The sequence below is a fragment of the Etheostoma spectabile genome, chromosome 5 (genome assembly GCF_008692095.1).
Source record: "Etheostoma spectabile isolate EspeVRDwgs_2016 chromosome 5, UIUC_Espe_1.0, whole genome shotgun sequence".
Classification (NCBI taxonomy): domain Eukaryota; kingdom Metazoa; phylum Chordata; class Actinopteri; order Perciformes; family Percidae; genus Etheostoma; species Etheostoma spectabile.
In genome coordinates, this window is record NC_045737.1 from 14,867,920 (window position 1) to 14,880,732 (window position 12,813).

Here is a 12,813-nt window from a genome sequence, read left to right on the forward strand (position 1 = left end):
ACACACACACACACACACACACACACACGTTAAGTGAATGTGACGGGCTAATTAGGCATGTGGGGGGACCCACAAATCATGACGGCTTCTGGTAATGACTTTGCACACAGCTGGAGCTGTCATCAGGTGGGTACACACAAGTGTGTATTTGAGTATCGCTCTGTTGTGTTAGTGTCATGCTGTATGAGGTTAGAAAATTGACAATTTTGTGCAGTTGTGTTGGTTTTCAACAGGGAGCTGGCAACAGAGCATTATTATGGGACAGAGGAGGCTTCAAATCTGTCACATGGAAACATTTCATCACGTGTGCTTTCATAAAACAAAAACGTTTACCCCAAAATTCTTAATATTCCACACTGGCAACGACAGACTAAGACATAACCAGGTTCAAGAAAATGAAGAAAAAAACATCTTATCGGTAATTAACATGAATAAATAAATAAAATAAATGAATAAGTAAGAAGACTAAAACATAAATAGATGACTGAATTAAAAAAAGGACTGAATAAAAGTCAAAGGAAGAACTTAGTTTTCGTTTGATTTTTATGTTACACTACTTGGTTTTCCCCACTTCCTCCGGCTACCATATTATAATATATAATGTGTAATTATATTAGTAATAATAGGAACAAATGCATTATTTTCATTATCAATTAATCTGAAGTTAATGTTTATGCCTAAATGAATTATTCTATAAGAACCATTTCCCAAACATAACTCCAGAGAGCAGCGTTAATACTCATAATACAATTAAAAATATAAGTAATAAATAATGTATGTCCAGTTGAATATGTACACGCATATTGTGGACATTTTCTATATTGGGTTTCCTCATTTTTTATAGTCGTTTATTATTTAGTTTATTTTGTTTATTTAGTTTTATCCTTATCAATCGGTTTTCTTTACAACAAAGGTTGTATTACCATATTTCTCACTTGCCATTGTGGCATCAAGATCACATGCACTCCTATTTCGATTCTACTGCTTGATTACACACAATCATAGGAAAGCATGCATGCAATTTATAAGGTAGATCTGGCTGCCGTATTATGCTGAGCATGTTTCTTTAATGACAAACTGTAAAAAGACAGAAGGTCATGGTGGATGGGTTCTATGGGAGTAGAGGTAAACGTGTGGCTCGACACAATTCTCTCAAGCCACTAAAGCATCTCCGGACTCCAAATAGCCCATTTGTATGCAGGAGGCTTCAGGCATTCATCTCCAGCAGTGTGACAGGCGGCAGAGTTGCCATGGTGTCTGTCAACAGGTTAAGCTTACTGGAATCAGCCAAGCATCAAAGTCATTTCAGGGATTAAGATCTGAGGGGGTGATGTGGCTGGGGCATACATGAAGACTTTTCCACAAGTAATTCCTCTCTTGTTTCAGGGCTTTGGGCAAACCGAGTTGGTGGGATTGTGTAGCTTTAAGAGGCGAGCCTGTGATCACAAAATCACTGAGTTGTATCCTAGATGGGGAATGGAGAGAACATCTTTAACTCCCTTAACATTTACCGTTAAAGTGTCCATAAATCCTTCTTTGGGTGACGATTTCAACAAAAAGAGAGAGAGGTGCTTTACGAATGCTTTTCGATGAGTGTTTATGTGTGTTGCCTTTTTGTCTTTGAATTCCTTGAATTTCACTACAAAATGAATCAAGCTTTTATCTGAAAGATCAGGCATCACCTTCTCATTCCATCTTTTCGGGTGTATCTGCTGGCTCTTGGCCCCACCCACCTGTTTCTACTGCAGACAGAAATCTTTGTAAACTGAAATATCACAAAAATAGATCATTATTTAATTTTAAAATAACTTTGATTTAAAATAAAAAAATTAAAAAAACTGATTTTGAAAAACTGACTTTGATTCTCATTTCATTTTATTAGCTGACTGCATCACAAACGCTACTACTTTCTTCTGTGAGTTTTACCCAGACTGAGGTGCTCCCAAGGGCTAAAGAGCTAAATGGTAACTGAGCAATAAATGCCAATCAAAGGATGTGACTAGTACACCAATATTCCTTTACCTCTAAAGTGTGCAAGTTACAGAAAAAATAAAGTCAGATGATGATGATTTAAGGATTAACTAGACCCAGTTGCTACGATTAACACACCTTTCCCAGAAGGCTGCGGGAGAACAAAGCCAGGCAGCAGGAAGGGAGCTCCGGTAGTCAGGCCGGCAGGTTTCAGCTCCGTCACCCCATAAGTTGTCAGACAGGTGACCAAGTTAACAAGGTCCTTTAGTGCATCTTTCGATTCGTCCTCCTTGGCCTGTTCCAGTCTGGATACAGATAAAGAAGCATGTATAAATGTTCATACCACACACTCAAGGATCTTAGTTGTTAACTGTAGAAATGTAGCTACAGGTCGTACCTGAGCAGGAGATCGCAGAGGAAGGCGTAACCCTGGCACATTCGGAAATCGTCCAGCAGGGTCTGTGACACGTCGCTGGAGTCCTTGAGGAAGCAGGAGAGGCCGGCGAACATCTCCACAATCTCCAACGATGAGAGATCATCTGACTGCTGCATGTTCTGAACACATGTACCCAGGCATTCCTTCTCTGTAGATGGAGGGGTTGGGGGGCAGAAGGGGTAAACGGATTGAAATGAATGTGTGACTGAATGTATAGAAAATACTTTGGAGGTGGCCGGGTAAGCACAGTTGGTAGAGCAGGCGCACATATCTAGAAGTTTACTCCTCAACGCAGCGGCAGTGGGTTGGACTCCAACCTGCAGCCATTTGCTGCATGTTATTACCCCTCGCTCTCCCATTTCATGTCATCATCTGTCCTACAAAATAAAGGTCTCAAATGCTCCAAAAAAGAATCAAAAGAAAAAAAATTACTTTGGAAGAACTTGTACAAGCAGGCTATGATCTTTTTAATTATAGAATTGAACTGCATGAGGACATCTGCTCAAGACTTACTTTCACCATGGTTCTACAAATAAAGGTGTCTAAACGTGTATTGTTAGCAGGACTAAACGCAGCTAAAAATATGCTGGCTCCCCGCTGGCAACCTCCTCGCACACTTACAAATATACAATGGCTAAACACTTTTCTTGATGAAATCACCATAAAGCTTTCAGTGGCTAGGGCGCATGGTGCAAGTGAGAGAACTATTCCACGGTGGGTTGGTGCATATGATAAGATAAAGGAGTTAGTGAAATGAAGATGTTTGTTTTCTGCCTATGCTTGCAATGTATGATGCTATATTTCTTCTTATCCTGAGATTTTGGGAATGGGCGGTGGGGGATGGTCGCCACCAGGAAAGGTATGTGGAGAGTGAATCCCATGTACTGTCTGTGTACTGAATGTGTGTTTTTCTTGCTCTCTTAGGAAAACAGAATAAAACTGAAAAGTGGGAAGCAGCTCTGATACATTGTTTTCTGTGTAGATTTCCAAGAGAAATGCTTATTAGCTAAACACCAAATTAAGCTCACATCAACTTTATTCACTTCTGGAAATCTGTTGTTGATGATGGGAACCAAAAGGGCAGCAGCTAAAATCATTGCATTGTAAGTCTCACAACACATTTTGCAATCCTAAAGAGGTCTACAAAGTGTAATTTGCCAAAATGACAAACAGTAAATTCTCTTGAATTATTTGTGAGCTTTAAAATGTCAGAACACTTTAATAATTTGTTTGCGTTTCCAGTATTCTCAGTGCATTTTTCTTCAGTGTTTTTCAAGCGCTAATTTAGTTGGATCTGCAGATTCAAGAATATAGCTCCTCTATGTGGGTTACACTCCATTTTTCCGATTTTTCATGTGGCCAAATGCATGTCGGATAAACTCCAAATGTGGGTTGGATGACTGGATCTTCAGTTTCTCGGGTGGGCTTATAATTAAATGTACAGTACATATAGACAATTTGTTCGACCCTAATTAAACTGTCTAGGATGCATGTTAATATTGTATTTGAATAACTAATTAACCCCCACACGTACACAGACGTCCTACACAATGTACATTTGTATTACCGTGTATATATTTGACCACGTTGACACTCAGGCCGTGTCGGGAGATGGTGGTCAGCACCTCCCCCGCGCTCCTCCTCCAGGGCAGGTTGTGGGGGGGACACCAGGAGGTGATGGCACTGAACAGCAGCTGGAGGTCGTCCTTTTGGGCCAGCTCTTCAGCCGGGGACACAAAGGTGCAGAGCTTCACCAGGATCTGCAAGAGTGGAAAGGACGGGAAATTATCAAAGGAAACACCCTGTAAATAAGATGATAAAACTACTGCTGAAAGAAAAACAAAACAGTCTCATGCACAGTCAAGCCCATTATTAATATGTGAAAATGCAAAGGGTTCAGGGACTAAGGTCATAAAAGCAGTAGAGAAAATGAAGAAACAGATATCAGTCAGGTACCATGATTTTAGTAAGAGATCCAGTGATACTTTTATTTCCGTGCAACTGTGGATTTAAAATATCAATAACCATCTAATAATCTGCTGATGCAGAGTACCGATTCCCCACATGCACAAGACTTAAGTTACTGCTTAATCAACAACAAATGGTTTGTTTTTCTCCAGAGTAAGATATGGTTTTCTACATACTGAAAAAGGCAGTAAATAAATTAGTGTCAATATGTTATGACAAATGTAATGTAATATAATGCAATATAAATGTATTTCAAACGAGACAAGCCTATTCAATAGGCCTATTCTATATGATGAAGGTTTCTTAATACTATTTAATTTAATAAATTCCTCTTTATATAAGTGCTATGAATCATTGTACAGTAACCTGTCCAGTTTTCTTCTTTTTTTTACCTGGACGAAGACTTTCTGGAGCAGCACTCTGCGGTCAGCCAGGGGCAGCTCCTGCTGAGTGTGGCCCTGGCCCGGGGTCTTCTCCTGGCTGGGTGGTGGTGGTGGAGGCAGGGGTGGTGCCTGCGGGGTGGGGCCTAATGGAGCCTCAGCCATGTGAGGCAGGTCAAAGAACAGGTACAGGCATTTTACCAGCGTGGAGGGTACCGACATGGTCGTCATGCAGTCCACCGTTTTCTGGTGGGTGGAAAGATGAAACGGGAAGGAGTTCAAAACAGATTGTAAATTATAAAAAAGAAATTCATTTTAGAGGTCCTAAAAAGAACTTTTGTTAAGATATACACATCATTTTTAAACCATCAGCTCAGAGGAAGGTTTCCAGTAGCTTCATATCTATGGAAATTCCACTGGAAAAATTGCTTAGCCTTAAATGTAGAACATCTACTGAACACATAAAGATGAAAATGTTTTCATTTTACTGCGAGTTTGGTAAATAGGTATCTTTGTTGTTGTGTCATGAGTCACGGTTGTGTGAAAAAACAGAAGTAGCGGTGAGGGCTTTATGTGTGTGTCATCAAGGCAAGAATAACGACTGGAGAAAGAGATGGGGTTCTTGCTCACTGAGGCGGATGATTCAGATAATCAAATGCTGCTCTCACACACACACACACACACACACACACACACACACACACACACACACACCACACACACACACACACACACACACACACACACACACACACACACAAAGAGAGACTGGTGAAGATGGCCCTCCCATTTACTTTAGCTCTGTCTGCAACACAGAGAGAAGGCGGACTCACAAGGATTTGTGCACACGCACACAGTGACAGACATATTTGCCCTGCTGCAGCTTTCAGGTCAAGGTTGGTGGGAGCATTCAATCAGAGAGAAAACCAGAAGGACAGTACATTTTGTTGTATGTGTGTGTGTGTGTGTGCGCGTGTGTGTGTGCGTGTGTGTGTGTTTTAAATTTGAGAGACAACCACACGGGGAATGGAGAGTGTGAATGGCATCCTATAAAAGAAGAAGAAAAGACAGCTACAAACTAAATTATTGCTGTTTTAACATCTGACGAGGGGGAGGAACAGTAGGTGAGAGGGAGAGACAGCATTGAAGAGAGAGAGTTGACGTCATGTTTATGGGGGGCCAGCTACCAGGAGAGTCCTTTGTTTTACAGTCTGAGATACTAGAGGAAAGGAATACAAATCCATTAAACCCAGTAACTCTGGGTGTGCACACAAACGCACACAGAAATAGACACAAACAGGATTGTGAGCCACCCTGCTCGAAGGTACACTATTCGTTTTCATGTCAGTTTGTGTGATATGCATTTCAGTTATGCAGCGTTATAATGAAACTATTGCCTGACTATCAGAATGACATAGAAGCTGGTTGGGAGTTTTCCAGTAACAGACATGTGCTGGTAGATATTGGCTGTGGTTGGGGACATTTATTTACTCAATCGGACGCTCATTTAGGCCAGGAAAAAGCAGCCCCTCACCAATTTAAATGAGGCCACTGCGTTGGCACAACCTGTATGTCCAGCAGAAAAAGCAGTCAACCTTAAATGTGCTCATTTCTGTTAGAATTCTTTGTAATGTGAACGGCATAATTCTACTGCAGATACATCCATGACAATAAGTTGATAATCTGAACGCTGCACTATGGTACATTTCAGCTGCAAATTCCTGCAAGTAAGATTAAGTGTATTGTGAAATCTTTCACATTTGTTATTGCCGTCTCTAGCTGGAAACAAAAACCTCATGCACTCAGAAACTTTATGACAGCTGCAACTGAATTTGGTTTGAAATAATAATAAATAAATAAAAACCATTGGGTTCAAGCACAAGCACTATATCTTAGATCATCTGCAATATATGGCAGTAGTCACCAGCTCAAACACTGACGTTCTGAGCTTTGAAAATGAATAATGAGCTGTGTATTTTTGTGTATACTGCTTGTTTTTGTTTTAATGAGTGGAATATTTGAGAGTTGCTGAAATAAAAGCTGTTGTGTTGTAGTACCATTAAGGTTGCCTAAATTGGCACTTAAAACCCAGGAGCTCCAGTAAACATGCACACACCTAGTTCAACAACAGTAAAAGTGTAATAATGTAGCATCTCTCCTACAAAAAAAACACAACATTTTTAATCTGGCTTCACTTACATTCTTTTTTTTTTTTTAAACAACTGACAGAACAAGCCTCTAATTTCAGTGACATGCTAGCGATTTAAATCCTGAAGTGTTTGATGTTTGCTGTGGGCAACAGGGAGGCCACTTCAGTGTGAGTAAAAGCAAAAAAAGAACTTAACTAGACCTTGGTTTCTATTCCCTGACAGTAGAGGGTTTGCTTTCTGCAGGCTTTTACACATAAAAGCCTGAATATGTGTATTTTCAATTTGCTGCAAACACAGCGAGCAGGGGCAAGATAATGTCCCCTCCCCCACCCCCTTTAGGTATTTATACTTCCACTTGTTGTCATTAATACTGCAGAGAACACTGTTTTGACAACAATGCAGCAGAAACAAACTAGTATCGGCACAAGCTGCGCTATAGCTCATCTTCCACAAATGTTCCCATAAAAGTGAATTAAATGTGTACATAGCAGTGTTTGAGTAAACCTACAGTGAAAGACTTTTACACTGGATACGGTTGTGTGTGTGTTTTGACAAAAACAGGAATAGGAAAAGCAGACTGGATTTAAGTGGTTTTAGTCTGCAGAAGGAGAGAGGAAGTGAACATTGAATGTCTGGTGTGCAACGGAGCAGGAAAAGCAGCCAGCCGGATCAGCTGACAGCACTGCTCCCCTCAAGACCTCCGGAGGAATGGAGGCCAAAAAGTTCAAAAGACGTCTGCTGGCCGTAGTGCAAGAGCATAGGGCACAAAGCACAAAACAAGGCCTCTAATGTCTAACCTTTAAACCAGGAGCCCAAGAAGCTGCCGTGTTAAGATTCTGAATCGCGTGGGGTAGCGCAAGGTGACCAGATGATAGACATAAAATTCTAATTTTTATCTTGATTTTATTGCATACAATTTTGAAAATATGACATAGTGACATCCAGAAGCAGCAGTAGAACATAACAATTATATAATAATATTATAATATAATAATTCCTTGATTCAGTGCAGTGAAGCAGATTTACAAATGACTAGGGAGAATAAGCTGGGGTCAGGTGGGGAATTTACTTGTACTCAAGAGCCTGTTTCTCGGTTTTTACCGAGGCGGATCTATTTTCTGCCGAGAGATCAAAGAGGGGAGATGCAAATGGGTCAAAGAGAGAAGGAATGCTGAGAAACCTCTTTTTCTTTTAATTCCTCTGATTCATCTTAAATCTACACTCACATGTATGAGAGCAATCCTTAAAAACACAACAAAAAAAACAAGGCGACAAAGAGAAAAACATTACGTCAATCACACTGAACACCATCCGCATTTTATAACACGGAGCACATGCACACGAAAAGAACATTGTGATGCAAATGAGTATGGTGTTCTACCAACCTGTCCGGAGGAGGCCAGCAGGTTGATGGTGGTCAGAAGCATCCAGCCACGACTCGCCTCCTCACTCTGGTTCACCTCCAGGAACTGGACTATGGCGCGACTGGCTGCCTCTGGGAAAGCGAACACATAAACACACACGCACACACATTAACATACAGTTATCTAAATGGAAAGTGGCAGGTCATTGGGGGAGGTAAATGGGCTGCCGGAACAATGATCAGTTACAAAACAAATAAATCATCTTGGTGGACATCTATCTTATCTACAACCCACTTCTGCAGAGGGGAAAAAAACGTGTACATATCAAGATGTTATTAGCACATGATTCTATCCTGTCTGTTTATACTAGAGCCAGACCTCTGTATATGTGCGCCCGCGCTACCACCTGAGCTATCCGGGCATCCAGGAATAATCTTTTGCAGATGAATTAGAGAAGTATATTCCACTCCAATTATGCACACAGGGCAGGTGAAATGGAATATTTGTTTTAAGATAATAGTATGGAAAAGATAGTGGCAAGCCATATGTCACAGGTGGCTCCTGTAGCTGCTGGACCCTAAAACCATTAGTTAAACATATTCAACCTAATAAGGCTTCCTAACATTTATATGCTAGCTAGCCAAGTTATCTAACTTCTTATTGCAGCTCCCAATAGTTCTGCTCACACATGAAGCTGGAGTTTTTCTTACGTTTCTATTCTTTCTTATTTTCATAAAGACATTTAACTAATGATTCAGAACCACAAGGTTTACTAAGACTCACTAATATTTTTGCATGAAGATTATACACTCACCGGCCACTTTATTAGGTACCCCATGCTAGTAACGCGTTGGACCCCCTTTTGCCTTCAGAACTGCCTCAATTCTTTTGGCAAGTCAACTGTGCTAAAGCATTCCTCAGGGGTTGGTCCATATTGCATGATGGCATCACACAGTTGCCGCAGATTTGTCGGCTGCACATCCATGATGCAATCTCCCGTTCCACCACATCCCAAAGATGCTCTATTGATTGAGATCTGGTGACTGTGGAGGCCATTGAGTACAGCGAACTCATTGTCATGTTCAAGAAACCAGTCTGTGATGATTCCAGCTTTATGACATGGCGCATTATCCTGCTGAAAGTAGCCATCAGAAGTTGGGTACATTATGGTCTAAAGGGATGGCACATGGTCAGCAACAATACTCAGTGAGGCTGTGGCGTTGCACGATGCTCAATTGGTACCGAGGGCCCAAAGAGTGCCAAGAAAATATTCCCCACACCATGACACACCACCACCACCACAGCCTGAACCGTTGATACAAGGCAGGATGGATCCATGCTTTCATGTTGTAGACGCCAAATTCTGACCCTACCATCCGACTGTCGCAGCAAAATCGAGACTCATCAGACCCGGCAACGTTTTTCCAATCTTCTATTGTCCAATTTCGATGAGCTTGTGCAAATTGTAGTCTCAGTTTCCTGTTCTTAGCTGAAAGAGTGGCACCCGATGTGGTCTTCTGCTGCTGTAGCCCATCTGCCTCAAAGTTCGACGTACTGTGCGTTCAGAGATGCTCTTCGGCCCACCTTGGTTGTAACGGGGGGTTATTTGAGTCACTGTTGCCCTTCTATCAGCTCGAACCAGTCTGCCATTCTCCTCTGACCTCTGGCATCAACAAGGCATTTCCGCCCACAGAACTGCCGCTCACTGGATGTTTTTCTTTTTCGGACCATTCTCTGTAAACCCTAGAGATGGTTGTGCGTGAAAATCCCAGTAGATTAGCAGTTTCTGAAATACTCAGACCAGCCCTTCTGGCACCAACAATCATGCCACGTTCAAAGTCACTCAAATCACCTTTCTTCCCCATACTGATGCTCGGTTTGAACTGCAGGAGATTCTCTTGAGCATGTCTACATGCCTAAATGCACTGAGTTGCCGCCATGTGATTGGCTGCTTAGAAATTAAGTGTTAACGAGCAGTTGGACAGGTGTACCTAATAAAGTGGCCGGTGAGTGTAGGTAGGCTGGGACCGTAGACAGTAAAAGGAATGGACAAAGTGACACCGTAGACTTCCACGGAGACCAGTAAAGTGGGGGCCATAATCTGAGATGTGGTATGATGAGTTAATGGAGCCTTTTATATATTGTCGTGTTTCTTTAGAAATAAATAATGGACCAATAGAGTCTTCAAACGCTTTTTTTTGCTGTCAAAGTGAAGCCAAAACGAATGGCAGTCAATGAAATGCTAACAGCAGGTGATGGGTTTCTAGCATCAAAATGTCTCCTTAGGAGGTACGTTTAGCTGATGCTCGCTTACCCCCTTGAGTGGTTATAGCCAAAACTATAAGCTACTGAACAGTTTAGCTACTGAAGCTAGCAAATGTTAGCTAGTGAGCACTAAGCAATAGCCCGGCTGCCCTCATTAACCTGTGTCCGCTACAGCTATTATACATACAGCTGTATGATAAATTCCCTTCTTTAATAAAAAAATGAGATTATGATTATGCTGTATTTAACTTGTATTTGGATTTCGGCACATACATTAATTGTTGTAATTTTGTGTCATTGCTGACAGATGTAGAGTTGCACAACATTAATACAACATTGACTTGTGCGGAGGGGGGGCAGCAGTGGATAACGGGTTGTAGTTTTGCATTGAATCACACACATTCTGTCAGCTTTAGATTTGAAAAGGTTGTTTTTTTAACCTACCTACAAGATGTGCTTCAGTCAGGTTGCTTAGTGCTGTTTTTTTATTTGATTTTGAGCTTATCTAAGCCACTTGTTTTGATGATTAACACAGTACGGCAAAAATCAAGTCTGAGTCGAGAACTGACTCAATCTACAAAGACCTGGTGAGCAGCTGGAGGAGTGTGTTAAAACCGTGGTGTTGCAAAATCAGAGCTGCTTTCTGCTTTGAAAAAACAACACATGTTTAGATGGAGACAAGACAGAAATGATAAGGCAGAAATCAGAGACGGTAAGCTACCTCACAACCCTCACAGACTCACAGACTCACAACCCTGTGTGTACATGCAAGTGTGTCTGTCGGTCTGTTAAAAGGTCTTTCCTGTGGGGAAGCCACAGTCAAAGCTGCCACTATTGTTAAAGCTTAGAGGAGATGCTGCTGGCTCAACTTGTAGCGAAAACTAACCCTTAATGGCAGATTAACACACACTGCATTGGTCCCTTTTGTAAAAAATGAAATAAAATATATACACACACACACACACTGAGTGAGAAACAATAAACATCTCATTTAAAATTAGGCATTTTTGTCAGTTGTGTGTTATAAGACACTGATCTGAATGGATAAAAAAACATTAATACATATGTTCTGCAAATGATCATTCTTAAAATAAAAACTTCCAACATCCATGTATATATCAGTAAAGCCAAAGGGAGAACAATAACACTCCCAGGGAGGGGACAACTAGATCATCTCTGTGACAAGAAGCAAACCGTTTATGGGAAATAACCACAACTGATGCCAAAGAAATGATAAATCGATGTTTCCAAGTGCTTCCTATTACATCTTTATCGGTGTAAATTTATGTGGCAGAGGGCTCACCTGTGGATTTATTAGAGGCTCTTCGTCTGATCTCGGTCACCATGAGCCGTGAGACCTGGGTGGTGAACTGCAGCAGGTCGGAGAACTTCTCCGTCATGCTGCTGGGTGGAGCGTTGCCAAACACCTAAAGCAGACACATCAGCTTTGGTTAAAAGCTAAAAAAAAACTCAAGAAAACTCAGGTAGTAAAGAAGACCTACAATAAAATGAAGAAATGTTTATGCCTTTATAACATGGGTCAAATCGGCCATAGAGACATTTTACTTGAACAGGGAGAAAAGAGTAAAGCTGGTAAACTCCTTGACGCAGTGGCTGCGAGGTCGATCTGAATTAAAGGCCTAAAATGCCCCAAAAATTATCTCGAAAAAAGACACAAAACATAGATACTGGATATGATTTGTTATGCAAGTTCAACACAATAACAGCTGTAATCACATCAAGCAGTAACACACAGGAATCATCAAGTTTTACTGGTTTACAATACATCTCTCCGGGGGTTTCCTGGCATGTCCTACAACCACAGAGCTATCTGCAGCCTGAGCCTTTGGGGGAGCAGGTCAAAGATAAACTCCACTTCATTAAACAACAACTCATCATGTATTTATTTACCCAGCAGATCCGACATGAAAGTAGGCCTGGAGCTTGGCGTCTCGCTGCACAGGGAGAACTCTACTTTTCAATTCTGACATGGTAAATGCCACCAGTGAGTGAATCACAGCCAGCGCTGGGTAATTAGCTGACAAGTCAAGAGACCCTTGGTAGGGCTCTCCAGTTTGATGAGAATACTCAACAGGGCTGTTTGCAGTAGCAGCTAAAAAGATACACTCTACATATTAGAATCATTTCACTGAGTCCTGGGGCCTGTTGCACGAAAAGTAGAATAAAGATATCCAGGATACGTGAAAAAGCGCGGCTTGACTTAGTGTGATCTGCACATTGCGGCTTAATCGGTTGCACGTTTGCCGAGCCAGGATGAA

General features: G+C 41.4%; 1 protein-coding gene across 8 annotated transcripts in view; it reads right to left on the reverse strand.

Annotated features, from left to right (window-relative positions):
* Positions 1-12,813, reverse strand: part of wdfy3 (WD repeat and FYVE domain containing 3) — a gene marked incomplete at its 3' end in the record, with an annotated part of 112,883 nt that overhangs the window by 75,622 nt on the left and 24,448 nt on the right. For all 8 annotated transcript variants that reach the window (XM_032517170.1, XM_032517171.1, XM_032517173.1 and 5 more), the window contains 6 exon segments: positions 2,110-2,276; positions 2,369-2,555; positions 3,975-4,167; positions 4,768-5,001; positions 8,291-8,400; positions 11,838-11,961. In XM_032517170.1, the coding sequence (XP_032373061.1) occupies positions 2,110-2,276; positions 2,369-2,555; positions 3,975-4,167; positions 4,768-5,001; positions 8,291-8,400; positions 11,838-11,961 (1,015 nt within the window).